A 26,284-nucleotide genomic window follows, 5' to 3' on the forward strand; every position below is an offset into this window, starting at 1 on the left:
CGGACCCCTGCTCGCCGTCCTCTCTCCGCCTCCCCGCAGATGAAGAAGCTGATGCCCGCTGCGCCTCGTCACAGCTGAGAGGAGGAGGAGGAGGAGGAGGAGGGAGGAAGGAGGAGAGAGGAAAGGACGGGAGGAAGGAAAGAGAGAGGAGGAAGGAAAGAGGGGAGGGGGGAAGAGAGAGAAAAAACGAGAGAGAGAGAGGGGGGTAGTGGATGTAGCTCTAGCTGTGGGCCGGGGGGTGAGCTACCTAGCCCGGGCTGCTCCGCCGAAACATCCATGGGTGGCTGTGTCGGGAGCCACCACGACTCTTCAGGCAGCTTAAACGAGAACTCGGACGGCACTGGAGGTAACTTATCTTTTAGTGGCTTGGCTTCTTTGTTATTTTTTTTTCCTTTGAGGGGGGCTTCCTGCAGGCTTTCTGCATGTTGTCCTGGCTGGAGGTCTCCTTCCCTTCCCCTCTCTACCCGAGCCAGACGGAGCCGGAGACGGACCCAGCAGCCCCCGCCGGCTCTCTGCCTCCACACAGCGGGCCTCGACGCGAGAAACGACGCCTCGTCTGCCCGCTTACTTTCCAAACTGGGGGATATTTAGTGTGCGACGCTGCCTCCCTTTGTTCTTTGGCTGTTGACTGAGCTAGCCGGCTAAAACGGCAGCTAGTTAGCTTGCTAGCTTTTCTGCATAACAAATATGGGTCACAGACAGCAATGGCATGCAAGGGAGCGCACAAGAGTGATTTAGTGTGATTTGAATTGTGCCCCCGACTGTCTGCACAACTTAAAGACACTGCCAGCCCAATGCATGCTGCACTTATGGCTGTTCTTTAGTTTTTCTACACTGTTTGGGTGAAAGTGTTTGCTCCTGGAGAGAGTGAAGGAGGTGTCAAAACTTAGAGTGCTGCAGCTTTATGGTCAAGGAAGTGGTGTTTTTTTGTTTTTTCTTTTTTTTGTTATTGTTTTGTGAGCAAGGCCTGGAAACAACAAGCACCACTGAGCATAAACACAACACAGAAGACTGCAGCAGATTAGGTTTATTGTATTTATTGAGCTATAAACAGCCTTGCATGCAGTGTGCCTAAGGTTATGAGGCATGGTAGCTGAAGCAGTACACCGAGGGAGCTTTGTGGATGAAAATATGATTTAAAAAGTGTATTTTCTTGGGTGCATGGGTGTTAAAACTAGCAAATGTTGCACTAAATCTGATGAGTTGAAACAGCATTGCAGTGGAGACACTAACAAACTGGTGCTTCAGTATTTTTATCTTTTTCAATCTCAGGTGTAAACTTTGCACTGAAGTTTCCAGGTGTGTCTGGAAACAGATTGGATCCAGTTAGTTATTTTAATTACAAACTGAAAGATCCTGCTGGGTGTGGAGGTGGAGACTGAGCACCACCTGACTACATGTCACATAAATAGTAAATATTTGTTAAGCGTTTAGCGTTACAACAGATGCACACAAGCAGCTGTGATTTGACATCTCCTGGTGATGATGGCAGCGACAAGACAATTAGACCTAAATACATGTAAATTATGCCTTACTAAAGCAGATGCCATAACCGGGTTTACCTAATTTGAGCGTGATGATATACTTAGTAAACTTTTAACACACTCTGGCCCATTTAAATCCTTCAGGATTTATGGAAGTCACTGAATGGCAGTCAAGTAGGCTATTGTTTAAGATTATATTAGTGAATTATTGGCAGACCGGTGAACTGGAAAGTAGGCTAGCGCAGAAGTATGAATGCACAGTCAAGCGGACAAGTTGACATACATGCAGGAATTCAGTCAGGTGTAGCTGGAAACTGAATTAATGCAGTGTTAAAATGGTGTTTTGTTTCTTCAGAGTGTTTCAAATAGGACTAATCCCCCTTCAGGCAACAGTAAAGTTTGGTCTCATCCTAGTTTGTCGATTGAGGCCCTCATCGACCCACAATACAAATGATTTATAAGCCATTTTTAAACAGAATACATGCTTTATCAGTGTGTAACTTCTGCATTATGATAATATATGCAACTGAATATGGATAAAGTATAAACAGCGTGACAGTTGGAGGTCTTATTTACTCCAAACAGTCAGTTGAAGGTTAGTGTTATCAGACTTTGCCATGTGATCATCAGACTACATGTGTACCAGCAGCAGGTGTAACTCAACACCTTGATCCGTCATCCTCCTCCTCCTGCGTTGCAAACCCACACACATCTACACGCTGTCCTGTACCTGCCGTCCCCTTCGGTGGCGATCCAGATGGTGTTATTCATCAGCCATTCTGCTGCAGATGGAGCACTGTTCGATGCTATAACCGTAACCTTTTAGCTGGGTTTAGTAACACAACAATTCCAGCTTCAGTTCTGCTCAGTGTGTGTGTGCAAGCTCCATATCATGTTGTGGTGTTGGCCCATGTTTAATCTGTCATCTGAGCTTAGTTGTGTGTCCAAGCAAGCTTAAGAGACTGTTGCATTGTGTCGCATGAATCCTAACAGTTGTCACGCTCTTTTTTTCCTCATTCTCAATCTCTACTTCTCATTTTTATCATCCTGTGCATTCCCCACCTTTACTGTCTTCCTTTGTTATCCTCTATCCCACATCTGTCTACTGTCTCTTTCCTACATCCCCATTTGCCTTTGTTTTTCTTCTTTCCTCATGTTGGTAATTCCTATTACACCTTCTTTTCCCTCTTACTTCCCTCTCTGTTCTTCCTCTATTTATTCCCACTTTTCTTTCATCACCTCCTCCTATTCACTCCACCCTCTCTAAATCCCTTTGAGTCATTTTCTATCTTTCCTTCGGGTCCCTTTACCTTCCATCATCCTGTTTTCCTCTCTTTCTGTTCTCTCCATATCCTCCCTTTCCTTTCTGTCTTTCTCTCTCTCTGTCTCCATCCCTCCCAGTGGCTCTAGGGCGTAACCAGCCCCTGAAGAGAGAGCGGCCTAAATGGAAAAGTGACTACCCGATGACTGAGGGGCAGCTGCGCAGCAAGAGAGATGAGTTCTGGGATACGGCGCCAGCATTCGAGGGCCGGAAGGAGATCTGGGATGCGCTGCGGGCTGCGGCCAGCGCCTTTGAGAGCAATGACCACCTGCTGGCTCAGGCCATCCTCGACGGGGCCAGCATCACACTGCCGCATGGTAACACACATTTCTACAGTGCAGCTGATACATCACGGTTATTGTTTTTCTCTCTGGAAATTTAGACACACGAGGGGCACTCGATGAAATTGCTTTCATCTGTCCTTCTCCTGGAATGACAAGACAAAGGGTCTGCCATGAAAAAAGTCTGTAATGTAGGACATTACAGCAGGTTTTTAGCCTCTATGAAAGGCTGCAATCTTGTGGTTTTTTTTTACCGAGTTTGGTTAGAAACTTGAAAATACAGTAATGGAAGGGAAATGAAAAACAGTTGGAAAAAATTTCGAGCAAAAATGTGAATTCTGGTAAAATCGCTCAAGGAAGCCCAAGCTGTGGTCTTCAGATTGATTCTAAACAGTCCTTTCAGAAATGCACTCCTTTCCTGTAACCTGATGGCATCTGAATACTTTGGCTTCATGTCTGAATGAGAACCCTGGTCGCTTTTTCCGTAAAGGTCATAACAGCAATCTCACTCACATCAGATCGAGTAGGATTTTGGTGTCACCTTTCTTAACTGCGGAGTAAATTTGAGCCGCATGCCGTCATGTTAACAGATACACAAGCAACATACTCATACACATTTAGCCTGCCAAAATCATTAACAGAGCTGATTTTTAGTTTGTTGCTTCTACCTGTAGAGGTTTTTCCTTTGAGTTTCTCACATACCTGCAGCATCATACTGCAACACAATGCATGAGTCTCTCAAAAGCAGCAGAGTAGCACATATTTATGCACCCAGAGCAACAATGATAACTTCATTAATTACTTATTACCATAAATTATCTCTGACATGGAGACTGGATCGATCAGGATCTGACAGCAAGTCACACTGTGTTCCTTCCTTCACTTCATACAGGTGAGCTGTCACACAGAGTCACAGTACATAAGCTGCAGTTACATCATATGTTACATAGAGGATTTATTAGTGCGTTCTAATGCATTATGTCACCTGATGTACCATCCAATCTTGTGTGTATGACAAATATCATGCATGTACTGTGGCTCTTTCCTTCATATGTCTGAATGAAACGGTGAGGAACGTTAACATTAGTGACCTGTCTGAATGACAGAATGCTGTTTTTACAACCCATTGATGAAACCAGCAATGTGGCATTGTCCATGTCTGAAAAGGACTTAATTTTCATCTCAGATGTATTCACTGATTTTGGTGAAAGTTCAAGAACAGCCTCCTTGTTGCTCTAGTTTAAAAATGAACCTCGTGACAAAGACTGGTGTAGGAAGACTTCGTATTGCTTCGATAAGAAATGCAAAAATCGTGCTGGCGTTCACAGACAGCAACTTTCATTGTAATTTAGTCGGTCAACATAGTTGGAATTGAGAACCTAAAGGATGTAGTCAAGCTTCCCGAGGAAGTGTCTTTGAGTTACAAACATCATCTGATGTTTAATTTTCATAAAAAGGAAGTAAACTTTGCTGTACATTTCTATGAATTTCTGTCGGTGAGGCAAGAGGCGCTGTCCGTTTTGCTATGTCACAGTATAATTGACTTTTTCGTGAATATGGACCTTATTACTACCATCTACATTATTCAGCCTGCTGTTAATAGGAGTTAAAGAACTTCTAAGCGAATCTCAATGGCCACATTTCAGCTTTAGCTATTAGGCAGTGTATACAGGAGAAGGAATCAAAAAATAATAAATGAAAAGGGGGTGGATTCTTGGTGTTGCGAAAGTAGAACTTAATGAAGTAATCAATCACGTAAATATAGAAAAAATACAAAAACACACTTGAGAGCATACACATTGAACAAATCTATAAAATCGACATGACTCTGATTGTGAAAGCTCCACTCCAAGTTCACACAGTAATTATCAGCTGCTTGAGCAGGCGCTTTATTCGTGGACTTGCGTCATTCCTTATTATTCTGAATTCATGTAACCTCAGTCATATTGTCCTGACTGAGAAAAGGAAAGGTTCTCTTTTTTTTCTTCTTAAGATGTTGTCTTGTGAGAATTGGACAGTGTTGTGTGTTGTCCTAAACGCTGTTTTCACTTTCACCAGTCTCCCCAGGCTTTAATATAACGGTGTAATAGTGTGTATTTTCTTCTGTGTTGGTGAACGTAAATGCCCTAAACTGATTGAGCAAATTGTCATTATAGCTGTTATCCTTTATACCACTGGCACAGCATCATGGATTTTCTATATTTGAAGTCAGTTCTTTGTATTCCCATTTATTTTCTGTAATACGCCTTTTCATGCTTCCGCAAACCAGAAGTTGGCAGAATTATTTTGCTGGTGGGCCAACAGGTACGCTAAATCTCAAATTCCTGAGTGGTATAGAGGATATCAGTGACAGGCTTTTCCCGGAGTATTGGCAGTATCTTGTCCTGCTCCGTTCCTCTCAGTAGTTTGGCGAGGTCAGATCAGATCCCGCTGGGCTGCAGCTGTGGATTCCCCAGACCTGACATCACCGTTTCAATCATCCAGCACTGCAGTCCAAAGAGCAGCCAGATCACGTGAACATTTTCACCACTTATTACTTTATGCCTCTCCATTTTTGCATTTCGAAGTTAAGATAAGGTTTGATTCCAGATTGCCCAGACTCATTCTGGATATTCTGTTGCCTTCTTTTTTGCTTCCACTGTTCATATTTCACTTGATTGTTCAGCAATGCACTTTTGGCCTTGGTCCACCACTTCAGCCAATTGAAAAAAGATGTGAGCTGCACACAGTAACCGGCCGATGAATCAGTTGCCAGCTGTGCAGAACTTAGAGATACTCTCATCACATTTGATTCAGCACTTACCAGCTGTAGTTAGAGATTAATATGGAGGTTAATTCCCCGTATTCAAGGTTAGATTCCATTGGAAACAACATGGATCTTGTGGACCGAACTTATCTATAATGTCATGCCACCAGTCTTGGTCTGCAACAAACAGAATGCTACTACAAGAGTCAACAGTCATTCTAGCAAATCTCTGAGGTTGTACTTGTCCATAGAGGTGCTTTGCGCTAATAGCTAACATCTGCATGCTGTTCACAACAACCAGGCTAACAATCTAACACTTAAAAAGTGTAGTGGTTACTACTTTGAACATGCCAATTGGCCCCAAACAGACAGTACAGCTAAAGCTAATGGCCGTGTCTTTAGTTTTACACCTATTTGGGATGATAATCATTGGAAAAGGCCATGCTTTCTCTCAAGAGGTTTAGAATTCGTTATGACAGGAACAAAATATCTGGAAATCATTTGTGGCAATTTATTCAATAACTAAGACAAGAGATTTCACTCAAACCTACAAATGTGAACTCTACTGTGGCACTAGATAAACATTCGGGATCACCAAAGTCAGTAGGATCCGTTTAATGGCAATCTCTTCAGTAGTTGTTGATATTTCAATTCAGACTAAAGTGGTGGACAGATGGTCTGACAGAGAGGCATCCTTATCATGGTGGGAAATGTCAGGTCACTGAGACAAGTCAATGATCCTCTAAAATGGTTTAAAAGCTTGAATTGCCTCCATTACTAGTCGAGACTTTATTGGTGCCATTCAAGAAATGGAGCTGAGTTTTGAAGGCTTCTCCAAACCCCCATTCAATTCATAATGGAGACTTTTCACTCTGTTCATTAAGAGATGCATCAACTGATGGGCTCTTTTTTTCACCGTATGAAGTAAGACTGTAGGCCAACTTTGTGGTCGTCGAGAGCAGCTCTGTGACGCCTAAAATGGAAGCCATTTGTTGGTCAATATTCAGCCTGCACCGAAATAGAACGTCACTGATTCACGTCACTACATGCCTCATGTTTGCAGCCAGCCAAGCCAAGTTTGGGGGCAAAAACACAGCTTCAGCAACAATGAATTTTTAATGCAGACAACTGTTTTCTTGTTTTGATGGTAAAATTGAATATTATAAATTTGGTGCAAGGCTGATCGGTCCGTGCGGGGATGTTGTTTTGTCTTGTTTTTTTTTTCAATCTGAACTCTTGTGCTTTAATGAAATCCCACACCCAACAACATTAGCACCACCTGGAATCCATTAGCAGTCTGCAGCTGAAAGATAAACACTGAGTTGGGACCAGCTGGAGAGGAAAGAAAAGCAAAGTGAGATGTTCAGTCAGAGAGATTAGGATCTGAATCATGTTTATACGTTGTCAGTGAAGTATGGTTAACATTTATCAGGTATTTGTGTTTGTGGCACTCCAATCAGCCAGATCTAAAGAGGCTTGAATGCAGTAGAAGCTTCACTGAGTTCAAGATTTATTTGAACAAAACATGTTTAGGTAATGTCAGGTTGGTTGCATGCACTAAAAGAGCTTAACCAGATATTCTTTAAAGCTTCCTCACAATATGGATTGAAGTGTGTTGTTATTGGGTTGAAGTAATTATTGTAGTTCTTCTCAAGTGGTTTGTAGGTGTTACAGTCTACTATACACTTGTTTTCCACATTACTACATAGCTGATTAACACTGAGTGTAGCTCTCTGTTTCTGCCTTCACTCTGGCGAGTGTTTCCTGAGGCCGAGTGTTGTAATGTCTTCTTCACCTTGACCACAGCAGCTGTCATCCAGAGAGCAGAGAGCAACATCCTGTGGGCTTCTGCTGACTCATCTCAGTCTCCGTTACCACAACACTCTCAGTGTCTCTCGGGGGCTCGCGCCTCAGTTTAAGTCATAAAACAACACGAGAGCGGCTCGATGACCTTTTCAAATGCTATTTACAATAAAACACAGAGAGGTGGGCTTTTGCAGGGGGAGTTTTCACTCGTGTCTTTAATTATTTGATTCTAATTCTTTGAATGGCTGAAGGGCAAGATCAGTGCTGTCTTTTAAAAACGATTGAAAAGATAAACTTTGGGGGGGATTTGGCTGTTTATGGACTATTTTCTTAATTGTATAATACTCTTGGGAATTAAAATCCAAGGCAGGCAAACTTGCAATAAAAAAACAACATTACTACAATACAATGACTTCATGTTATCAGGTACAAAAAGTAGGCACATTAAATTATTGTCTGCCTGAAATCCCCCTGAGGACCCCTGAGGGGTCTCCCCCCTTGCAAATAATTTTGTATTAAGTTTCTGTTAGTGGAATAACAGGACTTCTTCACTCCATCTAATTTCCCCCCCTTTGCTCTCAGTGCCTGAATCACAGTTGGGCAGCAGTGACATAATGTTTTCTTCTGTATTACTCCAACTTATGGCATTCCCTTTTCTCCTGCTTTCATTTTGATTTTCATTTTCCCATTTCACCTTATTAAAGTGAAATGTGAATTGTAGGTCGAGTTTTGGCTTTGTTAAAGGGAAAAATATAGTGAGTATTTGTCTTTCACTTTGTGATTGCAATAGTGAAAATATAGAAAACAACACATTTATTTAAAAACAACATAAATGTGGGGGGAAAAAATCTCCAGCTCCACTGAAGAGTGAAGAAGTTAATGGAAGTTTTGAAATTACTCAGTAGTTCATATTAGTCACTGACATCCCAGTTCATCATTTACCTACTGTCCTCAGTACACTTGTGGATGCTGCCAGTTCCATTTATGTTGGTATTTGAATGACTATAAGTGGTTGTAGATGATGGTTTATGGCTTCTGGTATATGTACATGAGTTCCATAATACCTCATACAATGCAAAAAGTGAGTATCTTTATACAAAAGATATGGAAAATAGAGTAGATCATTACAAGTTCAGTCCTGAAGTCTCTTGGCAATGTTTCACTTCACTTTTTATTATTTATTTGGTTTAAATTTCTGGTTTAAAATAGACTCAAACATCTCATGGGCTAATGTTGAAATTCTCTAACTTTTTTTTTCTTTCTAATTCTTTCAGGAGCTTTGACCGAATGCTACGATGAACTGGGGAATCGATACCAGCTGCCAGTCTACTGCCTCTCTCCTCCCGTCAACATGATTGAAGAGCGCTCCGATGAGCCCGACGGTTCAGATCCAGACTCTGGGGCCGCAGACCCGTCCTCGGGCAGCGCCAGCGACCCCGGCTCAGGGGGGGATTGTCAGCTTCGGCTCCGGCTCTCCACGGGTCGCGACCTCCGGCTCACAGTCCGATCCACGGACACGGTGGGCATGATGAAGCGTCGTCTGCAAAGTCAAGAAGGCGTCCCTGCCACCACTCAACGCTGGTTTTTCTCAGGTCGGCCACTGACAGACAGACTGCGCTTGGACCAGCTCAACATCTCCAGGGACTATGTAGTGCAGGTCATCCTCAGCCAGCGTCCACCGCCAGAGCCTGTAACAACACCAGGACATACACCAGAGGCAGCTGGTCCTGGGTCAGTGGAAGGAGTGGCTGCACTGCCACAAGAGCCCACACCGGTGGAGAATTAAAAACCTGGCAACCTGGAGCTGGGCATATTAGAGGCCTGGCAGTATTAAAAGAGGACAACAAGGGACAAATAAGGAAAAAAATTCTTCTTCTCCTTCTTCTTCTTCTTCTTCTCCTTCTTCTTCTTCTTCTCCTTCTTCTTCTCCTTCTCCTTCTTCTTCTTCTTCTTTTCCTTTTCCTTCTTCTTCTTCTTCTCCTTCTTCTTTTCCTTCTTCTTCTTCTTCTTCTCCTCAGTTATTTTTGCTGAGAATGGTTGTGTTTGGGGCAGAGGTTGGCCGTCTGCCGGAGCATAAGGACTCTTGAATTGAGAAAAAGACTCTTTCTTTTGGTTTTACACGTTGAAATTTTGACCTTTTTGAAGTCTTTTTAACTGTTCCTATGGAAACCAAACAACAAAAAGAGAACTTTGTCAGATGGTATAAAAGGGTTTTCTTAGCAACACTGATGTTTGAATGTTTCTGTGTTTCAGTTTCCATTCAAGTTCTGCTCTCTGGTGAAGCTGGGTCAGCAGAAAGAATTCAGTTTATAAGGCTACAGGGTTATACGTACATTTTCAAATCAGACAGTTCACAAAAATGATAGTTTAACAATCATTCAGGCATTTGTGTCACTCCATGTGAATCGAATCAACAACACTTTAAGTCAGGGGATTAAATCAGTACACTAACAGCTGTATTCAGTAGTTTGGTATTGATAGTTAGCAAACAGATGTGTCCTCTCTTTTGTCAAGAGGTTGCAGTCAGGGGGCATGACTGGATGTTTTACCAAGCTGCTGCTGGATTAGATACTTTATTTCACTCTGCTTCACAAACAATCAGATTAATCATGTAATAAACATAATGTAGTCAGCCTGTGTGTGTGTGTGTGTGTGTGTGTGTGTGTGTGTGTGCGTGTGTGCGTGTGTGCGTGTGTGCGTGTGTGCGTGTGTGTGTGTGTGTGTGTGTGTGTGAATGGGTGTGAGTAAGTGCGAGTGCGGATGTTCATATGTGATCAAGACACAACCACACTTATTCATGTGGCAAAAGGATGGACATCAGAAACACAGTTGCATATTTTGATTAAATATAGAATGTTTTTAATTAAAATTGGTCATTGTTTATATTCCTCGATCTCTGGGTGTTTGCTTTGTGTCATTTCATATTTTTTTTAATTTTTTGGAGTAAAAGAACATCAGTATGTTTTAATATGTTCGCTTGCTTGTGATTTACATTTTGTCGCAGGGTTTTAGTGCAAATTTATGGCTAAGAATTGCTAAAAAGGCTGAAAGTTTGGGGTTCATTGCACATTGGATCATAGTGATGGTTGTGGATTATAGTACCATGAAAATCAGAAATCCCAGATCTCAAAATATTAGAATATGTCATTTTGAGTTTCAGTAAATTAACATTTCAGTGGTATAAATATTGTTTCACTCTCAGTTTTCTTCAGTGCATGCTACCACAATCATGAGTAAGACTACTAACTTGAAAGCTGTCCAGAAGACAATCATGGACAGTGGAGAGAAGGCCACAATAGGTCACTGCTAAACAGGCTGTATCAAAGCATGTTAATGGAAAGTTGACTGGAAGGGAAACGTGGTAAGAAAAGCTGCACAAGTAACAGGGATGATTGTAACCTTGAGAGTATTGTCAAGAAAAGTTGATTCAAGAACTTGGGAGAGCTTCGCAAGGAGTGGACAGAAGGTGGCGTCAGGAAGGGAGCTACAACTGTCAGATTCCAAATGTCAAGCTATTCCTGAACCACATGTCAGAAAATCTTCCCTGGGCTGAGGAGAAAAAGAACTTGACTGTTGTCCACTTTTATGATTTATAAACCATAATCATCAAATTTAAAAACAAAAAAAGGCATCTCAAATATATTAAATTTCAACTTTCCTCAACAACTGAAAATACTAAACTTGTTTACAATGTCCTAATCTTTGTAAATACACTAGTAATTATGTGTTATCTAACTGAAATATTTTGTCCCATTTTAGGACATAATTACCTATCCACGCTTCCCTGGATGTATTTAAAATATTTTTCCCCCTACACATTGCAGAATTACTCTTTTCATGATACTTCTGCTATTTCGGGCTGTAAGTTGTAGTGGTGTCATTACAATTATGACTACAATTCCCCCCTGAGGCAAAACCTCAGAGCAGAGAAACGCATCACCTCTCACTATTGTTTTGTGGCCACATGAAGATTTAAAGGAACACTAGTCACTGTGGGAAGTTTTCCTTCTCACTTTCTTGTCAAGGGTTCATGGCAGGATCGATACCACTCTGGTGTCTGTACACTAAATGTGAAGCAATAGTAAGCAGGCGGATGGCATTGCTTCCGATAAAGGCTAGATTTAGAGTAAACAGCTAGTCTGTCTTTGTCCAAAAGTATTAAAAATAGAAAAAATATAGGAGCACCACCTCCTCTAAAGCTCAATAATTAACATATATATTGTTTAATTCGCACTGTATCATGTTAAAACAGCATGTTGTGGTTTCACTGGTGTTTATTGTGTGAACTTGTGCTTGAAATATTTCCTGGATTCTTGGCATTATCAGACAATAAAGTCACTGAGTTGCAAAGAAATACTTTCAAAGAAAGCGTTTAGCTTCAAAGATGCAGGTAGTTCAGTTCTTTTATACTGCTGGATAGTTCCAGTGCTAATCTAATCACCTCCAGGCTCCAGTTTCATAGTTAGAGTCCAGCACATTAGTGCTATCAATCTCAGAAAAGAAATGAGCTGATAAATCCATGATAAGTTAATATTCATTATTAATATCTGATGTAGAAATTGAGTTCCATTTCTGGCAATGAAACAATATTGGCTTCATTTTCCTGTGACTTGCCCCATTTCTCATTTCAACCTCCTTATCTTCAATCTTCTCATTCCAGCCAGTCGGAACATGAAAAATTCCATGAAAAAGCACAATGATGCAAAGAGACCAAGAGAGAAGAAGCCACTGTAAGTATTGTAGTTGAAAGAAGTGCTGCCAACTGGCATTCTAGGCCACAGAGCAAATAAAGAAACGTCACTCAGCCATCGACGGGATGAGGAAGGAATCTAAACCTGCCTGCCGGGTAACAATTTACCTGTCTGTAGCTCACGTAGCCTAACCACTCAAGCACAGAGGAGGAAGTAGGAGAGGTAATGACATAGTTGAATAATATAAAGCATGAAAGGTCACACCATGCACGAGGTACAGGTAGAGGGAAAGAGGATCTCATATAAGGTCAGTGTGGTATTAAATCTTCAGTCCACATAAGAAGCAGAAAAAAGAGAATGGCCTTTTTTGGGAAATACCTCTCATCATCACACCTGATCAAGATCAGGATCTAAAAAAAATTTACATACGTGTGGCCATACACACAAAAATTGTGTGCTGACAGATAGCTGTCTTGTACAATATATTTTTGGACAAGAGTGTGGTGTCAAAGTGCGTGCAGAGAAGCAATGAAATTGTGCTTTCATTCTGAGTACCTTAGCATTGAAAAAGGATTCTATACAAAGGTCTTTTTCTCTGAAACCACAGAGTACCTGTAATAGTCATCTATTACCTTTTTTTCACAGGCGCAGTGCACCGTTGTGCTTATAGGAAATGGTTTGCAGGCTTTCATTACACACAGACCCACACTGGCATAATTAAATGGTAGCTGTTGTAAAAATGGAAACTCCTCCATAAATCATCACAATCTACACAAGAAACTTCCCGAAGTGTGCTCTTTGTGGTTATATTTACATTGTCAAAGGCCTGTGTGCCCAGCAGTCCCTGCATTCAATTGTTCATTTAGAACTGATTTAGCTTTTTTTTACTTCATCCTGACCACTATGTTCTTTTTTATCACCTCTGCTGAGGATCATCACCGAAACTTTTGCTTTCTTGTTGTTGTTCCTAAGAAGTCCCATGACTATTCTCCAGTATACCTGCTCAACTTTCAGTGAAACAGAACTACACACCATCGTACATTGTCATGCACAGACACTTTTCAGTTCCCGTTCCTGAAGGTTTCTCCCTCATGTTTTCCTCACTTCCCCCCACAGTGGTCAATGCAGCTGCATAACCACACATCTAATTCCATGTAGAATATTGGATCATAAAAATTGTTCATTTGCTCTTAGTATTTGTCATCTTCCTCATGACTGAGCAAACCGAGCTGACCACAAAAGATGATCAAGTGTCAAATGGAAGAATGTGTGATTGATGAAGAAATACTATTCAGTTTCCCTGATTCATACTTACTTCACTTGTCCTTTGGTCTTTCCAACTGCAGAACCAGCTCTTGATTTTATGTCATCAGCACTGACATTCTCAGGTACACATGCACACTATTTGCTCAAACACACACACACACACACTCTCACACACACACACACACACACACACTCACACACACACACACACACACACACACACACACACACTCACACACATATACCAGGCAATTCCTCTTCACGTTGGGGATTTTCACCTTCTGCTTCTGTCTACATAAATACAGCAGCAGCAGCATGCAGCATTCAGACAGATAAACTCATCACACACAGCCTTCTCCTTGATCTGCTATCAAGTTAGGAAAACTCTGAATCAAGTCTGGTGTTCAAGGTAAGATCTGTTATACTCTCATTATATTTTATCTATTATTTATTTAACAGTTTGTTTGTATGTGTTTCTTGTATATCAAGGTTGTATTTCACTGAAAGAAACTGACAGTTTTTTGGTAAAAACAATTTGTTAAACTGGGTGAAATCTACAAGAAGTGGTAAGAATTTGATAACTTTCTGTTTGCATGAATACATATTCTTGCAGCATGGTCAGAACTTCTTTTGTTCAAGTATTAAAATTATTTAAATGCACTTTAGAGGTGTTTGTATGCTTCACTGTAGTGGTTGTCAATTTGGGGTTGGGTGAAAATTAGAGGAACGTTGTGACGCAAAGTGTTTTTTGTACAAATTACTGGCAAATTTGACTCATTTTTTGTGAAGAAAAACTGAGAAAACTCTGAACTGTTCACCATTTCTAAACATATGCAACCTTTAAACATATTCAAACTGCTTTATTTTAATGGGTCACAAGGCAAAAAGACACAGCCGTACTTTAGTATTTAAGCAAATATACCGTCTTCTATTTATGTAAAAGCCTTAAATGTGTTCCTATTTTGGTTCCTGTCTTTGTATCATACTAACTTTTCATCATTTCTCACAGATGCACGCATTTTTCCTCCTGGTCCTGTGTGCTGTAGTGTGCGGCGTCAGCTCCAACAGCCAGCAAGTTGTCATTGAGACTCTAATGGATAATGGTTGGTATCTCTTTCAAACTCTGCTGAATATTCTTCCTCTGTTTCTATTGTTACTTCATCTCACATACATGAAATTACTGACTGAAACCACTTTGTGTGTTCATTGTTTGTGGTTTAATCAGTCGTGGTCCTGAGAGTGCCTCATGGTCCGAGACCCGTGGTGAACGTTCCTCTGAGCTGCGGAGAAGCTTACCAGAATCAGCCTGTGTTTTGGAAGAAAAATGGTAATACAGCTGTCAATACTGCTGACACTATTTGTACAACTACAAGTATTTCAAATGTCTGTGCTAGTATGCTGGGTATGCCATATAATACAATATGATAGCAAATATTCTCAATGATTTTGTGACATTTTGAATTACTGTGATGCTGAACATGTTCTCAGGTGTGGAGATGAATCCATCTCTGGTGGGGAACCATGTCACTGTTTCTGTTGAAGAGATGAAAGGAGGAAACTTCACTTGTCACTTCAGTCCAGATGGAGATGCCCTCAACCACACTATAATCCTGATCCAGCTACAACCAGATAAGAGTGTCATTCTGGAGAAAAAATCACCCGCAGAAGGTATGAAAGAGAGTCACAGAGAGGGAAGCGAGAATAGAGGGGAAGAGGAAGAAATAATTGAGAGGAAGGCAAACAGAGAGATTAAAATTTGGACCTGGCAAGAGGCTTTTACTGGAACAGGCATGGAATAGATATCAGTGATTAGCTGAGGCAAGAATGATGGTGGGAGAGGGATATGAGATGGTAAAAAATTCACAAAGGTAGAAGGCTGTGTTTTAAAACCAGGCAACAGAAATTGGATGAAAGGATCACCATAGGTGGAGTGATGGTGTGAAGAGAAGTGAATGGAAAAAGGGAAAGAAACAAGATAATTGCAAGAAATGTACAAGAGGAGGAAAAAAGAGAACAAGGTAAAACAATAATGTAGTTACTTTGTTCTGTAAACAAACCTTACAAAGGTTAACACAATGGGCTGGCTTTATTTATTACACCCATCAACATATTGTTGTTGCTGGTGGTTCTCAAAAAAGACTCAAAACCTATTGCTTCAAGGATTTCCTTTCTTAGGTTGAAGCATTTGCTGTAGAAGACAAAGATCTGTCTAAACGTTGTTTTCATAGGTGCCCTGAGACATTTTTCTGTAATGGAACAAAATGTTGAGGATGTGATGTGAAGAGGCTGGTATCAAGCCAGAAATCTTCTCTCTTTTTAGCCTTGCTTACAGCAACTAATCTTTCAGACCTTCAGATAAAGTGCTCCGAGACACAGAAGTGTTAGATAAACTGTTCATCAGAAGAGAGGGACGGGCTGACAGTGTTTCTGTTCCTCCAGGTTACATTCACTGCTCAGCACCAAACTATAAAGGCTCCTTCCACTGCACCTGGACAAGAACTGAGTTCAGAACCAATGCAGCTGTGCTCCTGGTAAAGGCACAACGGTGAGGACAACAAAAATCACATAACATTAATTTCAATTAAGAGCAACTGATGCGTTATTTGATATCTAATTTTAATTGGAGTCACCTTGTTGAAAATATAAGGTGACACTTCAGTGTAAGGTGCAGGACGGTACTGTGTCCTCTTCTAGATAATATTTTACCAGCCAGCTTGTCTTAAATCCAGGTATATGGAAAACATTCCCTGTGAACTGAATGCGGATGGATCAGGGGTTCACTGCCAGGATGCCAACTGTCCATACAACGAGGAACGACACCGCATCTCCCTCGCTGTTTACATCTACAGCTCCTCTCTCCTGGAGGCCTACACAAAGTCTTTCTACCTGAGAGAGATTGGTAGGTACCTTGATGTCTATGTCAACAAGAGAATAGTGTGTCATTCTTGGTTTTTGCCTACTTTGTACAACAAAAAGAGTGCTAGAAAAACTGGGCACTGGTGTAGGATTTATGAAGTCTCTTTACAGTTTAAAGAATTTATTACAAAGGCAGTTGATAAAATATCATAACCAGATTTGTTTTATTGTAATTGATGGTTGTTAAAGTTTTTTCTACCTCATTTAATACACCTCTATATGGGCACCATTAATTGCACGAAGCACATCAAGATGGTACTCGATTTCTTGCCATGTTCGCTGTAGCATAGACTCATCAATGGCGGCAATGGCATCAGAAATCTTTTGCTTCAAGTCAGTAATGTTCCGTATCTTTGTTCGATACACGATATCTTTAACATAAGCCCATAGAAAGAAGTCCAAGGGAGTGATAACTGGTGAACGTGGTGGCCAAGGAATTGGCCCATCCCTTCCAATCCAGCGGTCTGAGGAGTAGCCATTTTTTAGGGTTTCATTTAACAGCACCTCTTTCACCAACAGGATACTTGAAACACACAATTTCAATGTGATTACAAACTTTAATAAACACTGATTACAATAAAACAAACCTGGTTAAGATATCACATCAACTGCCCTTCTAATAAATTCATAAAATTGTAAAGAGACTTCATGGACACCCTATACTTCTCTAGTATAGCCAACTCAACTGTATTGCAAGCACTTGAGGTCATTTTTTCCTCCATCCAGCTGAAGTCCTTTCTGTTTTGTTTCAGATATGGCTGTAGCTCTTTTAAACTCATCCTCAATGTCTGTTTTGTTTCCTTGTCCACCTTTCTCCATCTTATTCCTCTGCCATCCATCCAGTGAGGCCGGCAAAACTCCCCAACCTGCAGCTCAGCGATGGGAGGGTGTTCAGCTGGGACTACCCCGACTCCTGGGAGAAGCCCTGCACTTTCTTTGGCCTACAGTTCGAAGTCAAGGCAGTCCACAGTGGACATTCTTGCCACAGTGACTCGCTCATAATGGTATATTAAGCACATCAAATTCAAATGTATTTGCTTACTTCCAGTTTAGCCAAATTCCTTGAGGTTTAATGTGTGGCCTCTTCTTCTTTGCAGAGCAACACCACTGATCAAACCAGGTATGAGGTCAACATCAAAACCAGAAGGTATGTTTTCTGTGTGCGAGCTCAGGACAAGCACACCAGCGGGCCTTGGAGCCACTGGAGTCAGTGCACGTAAGTATATTACTCTCACCAGAGTTTGTAGACGCAGTTTGAGTAAAAGCTTTGAATTCTTCCAAATAACACCACATTCTAACTGATCTTGTCTCCAGAGTGAACAAAAACAATGTGAGCTGCTAACCTGTCACCGGCCTGTAGCCAAAAAAGAAGGAAGAGAAGACGGATGGATAAATCTATTTTTTTAATTCTATTTTTTAAAATTTTCCCACATTTTTACCTGTACAGTATTTATTCATCATTCAAGTTGTCTCTATGGAGCTAGAGTATATCGTTAAAATAAATATTTGCCATGCTATGGTTCAAATCAATTACTATTTCATCCACACCCTTATTTATTACCGTTTTCGCAGGATTATTTCTGCAATATTTTTTTAACATTTCATAATAAATGCATGAACATATCACTTTATTGCACTTTTTTGTATTTATTTAATGTCATCTTGAATGTGTTTCAAATGTGTTGGTAATTTATTGTAGTGAAATGTCAATAATTGCAAAAGATGGTAATATTTAGTAAGGAATTTTGAAGCACTTAAGGAAAAATGAACAATTCAGGTAAGATAGGTACAAAAAAGGTTTATTGTCATATTTACAGCCAGGATGTCAGGGATGTGATAAGGGCAACAGAAAAAGCAGATCTCAAGAAATCTTCTCTAGAAATAAAAAGGAATTGAATTTCTAAAATAGCTTTAGACCTGACAAAATCTGGAAAATCACATCCCTGATGTTCACAAGATCTTCAGGTACTATTTGCTTATAAGGTGGGACAAGTTTTCCCTTTCTCCTAAAATTCCCCTCCTTCATCCATAACTTAACATAAAAGTTGACAATAAGTGCTGGCGTATTTCAAAAGCTACTGAAATGTGAAAAAAGCGCACAATGCACGTTTTGTAAGGTCTGTTCCCATCATCATCCCTCATCCTCACTTTGTTCATTAACATTTGGGTTTCACAAAAGCCTTCAAAATAAGTTCCAAAAAAACTACAGAATATAATGACTTCTGCATAAAAAAAATAGAATTGATCCTTTCTTGTAAATGTCAGTGATGTAGCTGGCATGTAACGATGACATGCACAGAAAAACACAAATACACACAAACACCATTGGGCCTGTGGAAACCTCACCACTTATGTGTTCAGTGTGTAAATGTAACACAACATCCAGCCCACAAGCCTGTGTGTAGTGATCTCTGCATACAAGTAAAAACAAAAGATTTTTCCCCTCCAATCACAACATGCACTACAGAGAATTGCTTTGAAGAAAACATTTTAGTTTGAACCACTCTCAAGATCAACAGCCTTTAATCTCACAGCAGCTTCAAGGATTATTGCATATTATTGCATGTCAAACTGTGAAGGTTGCAGGCATCTGTTCGATGCTCAAGGACGCAGATTTATCTTTGATTTTGATTCTTCCCTTCCAACACTTTAATCCTTCAATACAATTCACATGAAACTGACTTTCCAGATATGCCGTGAAAATCATATTTTTAAAATTATGAATGTATCCTCACTTCTTGGAAAAACGTTCAGATTACTTGTTATATAACTTGCGTTTACTCATTCTGTCCTGTTGGAATGCCTTTCGGCTGATCAGTGGTCAATCTGTCTCATCAGCATTCACAACATGTAACACTTCAGCTGCCTACAGAGGTGGAAAACTCCACTTACTGACCATAACCATACACGGTGAAGTTATATTTTGTATCTGTTTTTACTTGCTTGGTGTAGCAGAGAGGCTTGCACAGCAGAGTATGCCTTGTTTTAGTGACAAGTAACGTTTCGTTACCATTATGTGCAAATGGTGGTGTCACCCATCTTCCAGATGGGTGACAAAGCCAGTGCAAAAGATCTCAAACACTTCCAGGCAACTGTGGAATTCATCATGTATGTTAAACACCTGATTGAACACCATAAGTTGGTGGTTGAGCTGGAGTTGGTCTCCTCAAACCAGACCTGGTATATTGTACAATCTATGCTGCAGACTGGTACTTGCTGCCAGTGTTATTGTAGCAAATGCAAATAATATTAATGAAAAACAAATAATGTTCCAGACTAGGGAAGGGCAGAGAACATGCAAATATATAAACTGGGAAGCCCATCTCAGTCCTGCGCCTCTGACTGCTGGCAGCTGCGGAGTTAGTGTCGGATTTAAGGGAAGGTTTGGGATGAAGGACTTGCAACAGCCAAGTGTATGTGCGTGTTCTGTGTGTGAGAACTGGATGAAGGGATGGTTGAATCCAGCCCAAGTCTCTGCTGACGATGCAGTTCCTCCTCAGTGGTGCTGCCTCTTAGAAAGGTACCTACACAAACACACACATGTTGAGTGTATACTGCAGACATATTGTAGTAAATTTATACTGATTTGAGACGCACACAGTGTGTAAAAACAACCAGGTATTATCTTGCAATGTGTCGTGTTTTCCATAATTTGTTGTATAAGGCAGATCTGACTTGCTACAGGTAACGACTACTATGCAAATTGTCACCGTCAAGCATATTTGCCTACCTCTCCCAATGTTTGTGGTTGAGCCCACTGAAGTCTTCAAGCCTGGCAATTTCTTTGAGGTATTGAGCCAGTTTATAGAGCTCCCTGTCCTTCTCCCTGTTGAGATGGGCCTTCATGAAGGGCCGGATCTAACACACATTCGCACAACAACATGTGAGGAAAATTATGACACTGGAGAAGATAAGTAGGTCAAACTTAGGTGATGACGGCAGTAGCATACCTTTAATCCGTTCTGCGGGTTCATGAGGAAGTTTCGTCCGATGTCGTCAAACATAATGGTGTTTTTCCTGTTGTAAAATTCTCCGTACTTTCCCCATATCACACCCAAGGGCTTCACCTGGAAGTGTGTATGCCATCAAACAGACTAAATCAGTGCTTCTCACAAAGCAACAAACCTCAGCCAAAAAGACCATGCAGAGACAAGTTTTTCCTGCATGTACACATGTGCGTGTCTGTTTCTCAAATCTGTCACCATGAACGCTTCACTGCAGTGTCGTGTCACATGTAGTCACAGCTGGAGCTTTGGCAAAAGCATGCAATACAGATATCAGTTATCATCAAAGGCAGGAAACTGCCCCGAGCATTGACAGAGTTATTTAGCATTATGCACATGCAGCTTTATACTGTAGTTACAAGTCCGGTTATCTTAGGTATGAGGTAATTCTTTATCACATTTTTTCCAAAGCCACAGTTAACGAAAAATTTACCACAAATAAAGCCACGACCTAAACAAAAAGTACAAACCCTAACTCTAAACATAAATACTGCAGGTCGTTCCTTTCTGCTGCTGTTAGACTGTACAACCAGCACTGTTCCAAGTAGATCGCACATAGAAAAAAACAGTCATGCATCTTTTTGGTACAACAACATGTCAATTATGAATATTTTGCACTTTAAAAACCCCGTGCAATATCTATTTTATTACATATACGAGAATATATGCTATTTCCTTAGTCTTTCCGCTTCTATTAGATAATCTATGTAATAATAGTATTCTATCAGTGTTTCTATTCATCAAAAAATCTGTGTGATATCATTGATATGTGCAATAACTAGTTCATATGTATATTTTGGTCTATTTTTATTTCATACTTCATTCCTTAAATGTTTGCACTACCTTTGCTGCTGTAACGCTGCACATTTCCCCACAGTGGGATTAATAAAGGATTATCTTATCTTAAAAATATGTTCTTCTGTTGTGAAAATGTTCACATCAGTAATATGTGTACCAGGCCAATATCTTCAGCTGTGTGTGCACAAACCTCCACAACCCCTCTCTTAGGGGTGTGTACTGTGATCATGGCAGCACTGTCCAACATGAATGTAATCTTGTAGTTAGGGTTGTCTGTCACTCCCAGCTCCTACACACACACGCACGCACGCACGCACGCACGCACGCATGCACACAGACAGCAGTGTTATCTTCTGAGCTTATCCACACGCAAATACTGTACGTTATATTGATTAACACTGCCACCTTTTGGCAAAAAGGGTACATTATCTTAGCAGAAACCGCTCTCGGGCAACAAGATGAAAATAAGACTTTTACAGATGAAAACAGACAGAAGTGGAATACTTGCTTTCATTTTGGCATCGATCCACTTCATACTCGTAGCAGCTAAAGAGAGAAAATACATGTAGACACACAAGTTAACTTGAGATTGCATTAAAAAAAAACTTAAGAATCGTGAAACTAAAATAAAGAATAAACAACCAAGTTCTGTAGAATTTTTGTAGAATTCCTTCTTCCTGTATATTCCTTCCTTCACTTTCACAATATGAATCACAGGCTTTTCATTTCATCAGAAACCAGCACAAGTGACATCTGAGCAACAGGGCAAAGAGCTCTCCAGCTCCCCAAACAGAAACTAATTTTTCAACATTTGACACCATTTTAAAATATGGGAACTCTAATTTTAGACACACAGCTACCAGACCTTTGAGCAGTAGTTCAGCACCTGAACAGCCAGTCCCTTTTGCTTTGTTCCTTCTAGTGAGCCAGATGCTCATTAGATAATTAACCAGTCACAGCTGTACAAAACTGTATCTGGGACCAAATATGAAAAGCTTGTTGTCGAACTTGTGTTGTGAAGGAAACAAACCAATGGCACAGAGAAGAGAAGATACGTACACCAGATGACAATGTCATAGTCTTCATATGCTGATGTTAGAAACTCGTGAAGGTATGGTCTCATCAGCTCCTGGCCCGTTTCTGCACATGATTTGTGATCTAAACACATAAAGGAACAATATATAGTGTGTAAGGTTAAACAAGCTACTGATAAGCTAAAAAAAAAAAAAACAGTGATGGATTTCTATTTTAATTACAATAAATCTATTAAAAACATGAATTTTAAAATCCACACATATAATGGGTAATTATATTATTCTTATTAGTCTTAAACTAACATGCACTGTTACAGCACACAACATTACATGTTAGTTTAAGACTGAATCTCATCTACTTGCCTCCCTTTCATGTGCACACTTACATTTACAGGCTAATGTAAAAACGGTGATGAGACGCACAGAATGCTCTTCAAACTAGAAATTCATAATTTTGAGAAATAGTGTACATGCAGCAGAACTGCAGTTTATCATTATGTTTCTTAGATGAGGTGGTAACATCATAAATGTTCTTGGGAGCATTTCTGCAAAAGGCAAAATACAGATTTTATATCAATCTGTAAATGTACATGTGCACATGTAAAGAAAGCAAACTCTTGAGATGCATTTTTAAACTATGACGTGATGTTGTGTCCTATCAAACTGAAACTACAGCAAATATATAAGGACCCATAGAGTCAGAGGTGCCCCAGTCAGATTCCGAAAGAGACAAAGGGTGGTATGACAGTAACTCACCAAACAATGTGTAGTCCACATCCAGGACCAGGAGCCTTTTCCCTTCTCTTGGAGGGTTCAGTTCTTCCACCTTATAGTCTTTCACTCTACGGGCTATTTTAGCCAGGTTCTCCTCTCTGAAGACACACAACAATATTTGTTTCTCAAATGCACATATATTCACAGATATACTTCCTTACACCTTTTCTGAAACTCGTTCTTGCCTATAAACAGCCAAAGACACATAAAAAGATCTCACCTGTTCTCCACTTCAATGACCTCCTCCTCGATGTCAAAATCATTGACAACGTCGTCATTTTCCGGTGGAGGGGCTAAAACCTCTTCCTTCACAAAACAAAACACATACACAGTCAAACTGTATCAGTCAAGACAAAAAAAACGCAAATATTTGGTCTTTAGATTTCAGAGAACAAACCATCCAAATGGGTAGTTGACATGTGAGCACACAAAAAATGACTACAGCTAGCAGTAGCATCGTCTATCCATCCACTTACTGACCAGTTCATTAAAGCCAGTTGGTGAGCAAAAGTCTCAAAGAAACAGAAAGCATGCTCTTTCAACAATTATCATCATTGGTAAACCTTAAAAAATTAGCCAGGCATATACAGTGCATCCAGAAAGTATTCATACCGCTTCACGTTACAGCCTTATCTGGCCACTCTACCATAAAAGCCTGATCGGTGGAGTGCTGCAGAGTTGGTTGTCCTTCTGGAAGGTTCTCCCATCTCACAGAGGAACGCTCTGTCAGAATGATCATCAGGCTCTTGGTCACATCTCCTGATCAAGGCCTTTCTCCCCAGATTGCTCATTTTGGCCAAGCGGCCAGCTCTAGGAAGAGTCCTGGTGATTCCAAACTTGTTGTATTTATGAATGATGAAGACCACTGTGCTCTTTGGGACCTTCAGTGCTGCAGAAATGTTTTTGTACCCTTTCCCAGATTTGTGCCTTGATACAATCCTGTCTCGGAGGTCTACAGACAATTCCTTTGATGTCGTGGCTCAGTTTGTGCTCTGACATGCACTGTCAGCTGTGGGACCTTATATAGACAGGTGTATGCCTTTCCAAATCATGTCCAATGAATTGAATTCACCACAGGTGGACTCCACTGAAGTTGTAGAAACAGTTAAAGGATGATCAGTGGAAACAGGATGTAACTGGGCTCAATTTTAGGTTTCATAGCAAAGGGTGTGGCTATTTATGTACATGTGATATTTGGTGATTTATTTTTAATAAATGTGCAAAATTGTCTAAAAAAAACAATTTTCACTTTGTCATTATGGGGTATGGTGTGTAGGATTTTGAGCAAAAAATTAATCTAATCCGTTTTGGAATAAGGCTGTAAAAAGTGAAGCCTTATGAATGAACTGAAGCACTGTAGCTATTTAACTGATCCACTCAGTCATAGTCCCAACCAGCTATGATTTTAATTTCTCCGTCACCTCCACACCTACCAGGCTCTCCTCTCTGGTGCCCATCATCATGATCTTGGTGTTAGGCTTCAGCTTCAAAGAGCCCAGCTTCACCTCATCCTCTGCAGGTTTACCTGGAAGTACGAATGGAAAATAGCAACAGAAAGAGATCCATTGAGCTAAAACACCTGAGCAATATTACAAAATAAAGTCATAAAATAATTTATAGACTGTATAGCCTGCAAACACGTGGAAAAAAACTGACATTTAAGCAGATAACAGACTGAGAAATGGACATGTTTGTACATATAAAACATCAGCTGATTATGAATGTGGATTAGCATTGCCAAAGCCTGGAGAAATGTAGGGGTGAATTCATTTGATTAGATGTTTATTACATTCTAGAGTGTTTATTAAATATAGTGAACAGTAATAGAAAGGTACAAGAGGAAATAAAGTCCTGCTGTCTTGTAGACTTGGTCTGGATTTCATATGAGAATATTTGCACTAGTTTGTCCAGGAATTATACACTAGTGATCTGTGGCGCCCTCTCACCTTTGACCTTGAGTCCCAGTAGTTTCTGTCTCTCTGGCAGCACCCCAGTCAAGGTCTTAATGGACTGTTTCAGGTCCATGACTGTGTCCTCCTCAGACAGAGAACTGATGGAGTACTCCTGACCTCCCCACTTTATGATCACTGACACCGACATGGCTCACACAGGCTAGTCACTCACACACACAAGCACACACACACTGCTGCAGCTCAAGTTAGGTATGCACGCTCATAGACAAGTGCACACACTTTTAAGCAAGTATTTCCAGCAACAGTGACAAACATGCACACCTTGCACAGACAGGGGACTAGGCAAAGTAAGACAAGAGGTGTCAGGATGCCACACTGCAACTGGCTGTAGCTGGAGACAAAACACAGAAAGTAGCTAACGATGAAACACAGAGAACAAACCATGACATCGTTATTGTTAAGCGTGTGCTATTGTGGCTGGGTATTTCGGGACACGACGGCCAAATGTCACCTAATCAGAGGAGACACTTGGACTGTGTTGATATTTTTTAGCACGAGATTGCTAACAGTGACTAGCAGCAATGTAAACACGCCGGGTAACCAGCCGACTAGCAAAACATTAGCTGACTGGACGCCGCGGCTCGGGGACTCTTACCTGGTAGAAGCAGCTAATATGCAATGTTGGGCAAACGCTGTCAAATTTCGTCGAGAAGTTGAATGAATGAATGAAGTTTTGCCGTTCAGTTTCATTCATCGAGCGGCGCACACTCCGCTCTTCCTGGCGTCCCGATTCTTTACGGTAGTGACGTAAAACAAAAAGCTTTGTTACCATAGAGACCGTCCCACCGTAGATTACGGAAAAGTGTTTGATAGATGTTTTCATTTACGTTTCTCCTGTGAAAAGAAAAGAAAAGAAAAGAAAAGAAAAGAAAAGAAAAGAAAAGAAAAGAAAAGAAAAGAAAAGAAAAGAAAAGAAAAGAAAAGAAAAGAAAAGAAAAGAAAAGAAAAGAACTCTGGGTTCCTACACTATTAAAAAACACGAAAATATAAAAAATACAAAAATAGGCAATGAATCTACATGTAAAATTATGTATTTTTATCAGTTTTATAAAGTGACGTTTGAAAAATTATTTCACTTGTGTTCCAAAATTAGCATTTTATTATTGTAATTGTAATCATAAATATGTGTTTCTAGCATTATTTCCAATGTTATATCCATTCATTTTTAATTGTATTTTTTAATTATGTAA

The 26,284-nt window shown here is 40.4% G+C and overlaps 3 protein-coding genes across 4 annotated transcripts; 2 read left to right on the plus strand and 1 right to left on the minus strand.

Moving 5' to 3' along the window:
• Nucleotides 1–179: 179 nt before the first annotated feature.
• Nucleotides 180–10,531, plus strand: ubtd2 (ubiquitin domain containing 2). Its single transcript, XM_023268545.3, has 3 exons — nucleotides 180–346; nucleotides 2,886–3,122; nucleotides 8,913–10,531. The coding sequence occupies exons 1-3, from the start codon at nucleotides 277–279 to the stop codon at nucleotides 9,422–9,424; spliced, it is 819 nt and encodes a 272-aa protein (XP_023124313.1). The 5' UTR covers nucleotides 180–276; the 3' UTR covers nucleotides 9,425–10,531.
• Nucleotides 10,532–13,894: 3,363 nt separating this feature from the next.
• il12bb (interleukin 12B, b) lies at nucleotides 13,895–18,137 on the plus strand. The gene is made up of 9 exons (XM_023268558.3): nucleotides 13,895–14,004; nucleotides 14,605–14,698; nucleotides 14,821–14,922; nucleotides 15,084–15,263; nucleotides 16,035–16,140; nucleotides 16,325–16,494; nucleotides 17,355–17,515; nucleotides 17,609–17,727; nucleotides 17,826–18,137. The coding sequence occupies exons 2-9, from the start codon at nucleotides 14,605–14,607 to the stop codon at nucleotides 17,851–17,853; spliced, it is 960 nt and encodes a 319-aa protein (XP_023124326.1). The 5' UTR covers nucleotides 13,895–14,004; the 3' UTR covers nucleotides 17,854–18,137.
• Nucleotides 18,138–18,289: 152 nt separating this feature from the next.
• Nucleotides 18,290–25,842, minus strand: ublcp1 (ubiquitin-like domain containing CTD phosphatase 1). Of its 2 annotated transcripts, none has more exons than XM_023268546.3 (11): nucleotides 25,690–25,842; nucleotides 25,068–25,425; nucleotides 24,555–24,646; nucleotides 23,342–23,427; nucleotides 23,104–23,219; nucleotides 22,373–22,471; nucleotides 21,822–21,859; nucleotides 21,504–21,602; nucleotides 20,462–20,578; nucleotides 20,242–20,369; nucleotides 18,290–20,035 (listed from the first exon to the last, which is right to left on the minus strand). In XM_023268546.3, the coding sequence occupies exons 2-11, from the start codon at nucleotides 25,219–25,221 to the stop codon at nucleotides 20,008–20,010; spliced, it is 957 nt and encodes a 318-aa protein (XP_023124314.2). In that variant the 5' UTR covers nucleotides 25,222–25,425; nucleotides 25,690–25,842; the 3' UTR covers nucleotides 18,290–20,007. The 2 variants fall into 2 exon arrangements, with proteins under 2 accessions (XP_023124314.2, XP_054873528.1); XM_055017553.1 differs by having other exon boundaries at nucleotides 25,068–25,419; nucleotides 25,690–25,837.
• Between the last annotated feature and the right edge of the window lie 442 nt (nucleotides 25,843–26,284).

This window comes from Amphiprion ocellaris, chromosome 14, assembly GCF_022539595.1.
Source record: "Amphiprion ocellaris isolate individual 3 ecotype Okinawa chromosome 14, ASM2253959v1, whole genome shotgun sequence".
NCBI classification, from domain to species: Eukaryota; Metazoa; Chordata; class Actinopteri; family Pomacentridae; genus Amphiprion; species Amphiprion ocellaris.

Excerpts from the sequence above, each read along its gene's own strand:
- ubtd2 (XM_023268545.3), top strand. The coding sequence starts at position 277 with ATGGGTGGCTGTGTCGGGAGCCACCACGACTCTTCAGGCAGCTTAAAC. Across the intron at positions 347-2,885 it reads GAACTCGGACGGCACTGGAG|TGGCTCTAGGGCGTAACCAG; the intron begins GTAACTTATCTT and ends CATCCCTCCCAG. Across the intron at positions 3,123-8,912 it reads CAGCATCACACTGCCGCATG|GAGCTTTGACCGAATGCTAC; the intron begins GTAACACACATT and ends TAATTCTTTCAG.
- il12bb (XM_023268558.3), top strand. The coding sequence starts at position 14,605 with ATGCACGCATTTTTCCTCCTGGTCCTGTGTGCTGTAGTGTGCGGCGTC. Across the intron at positions 16,141-16,324 it reads CTCCTGGTAAAGGCACAACG|GTATATGGAAAACATTCCCT; the intron begins GTGAGGACAACA and ends TCTTAAATCCAG. Across the intron at positions 17,516-17,608 it reads ACAGTGACTCGCTCATAATG|AGCAACACCACTGATCAAAC; the intron begins GTATATTAAGCA and ends TCTTCTTTGCAG.
- ublcp1 (XM_023268546.3), bottom strand. The coding sequence starts at position 25,221 with ATGTCGGTGTCAGTGATCATAAAGTGGGGAGGTCAGGAGTACTCCATC. Across the intron at positions 23,428-24,554 it reads GCACCAGAGAGGAGAGCCTG|GAAGAGGTTTTAGCCCCTCC; the intron begins GTAGGTGTGGAG and ends TGTTTTGTGAAG. Across the intron at positions 23,220-23,341 it reads GTCATTGAAGTGGAGAACAG|AGAGGAGAACCTGGCTAAAA; the intron begins GTGAGATCTTTT and ends GTGTGTCTTCAG.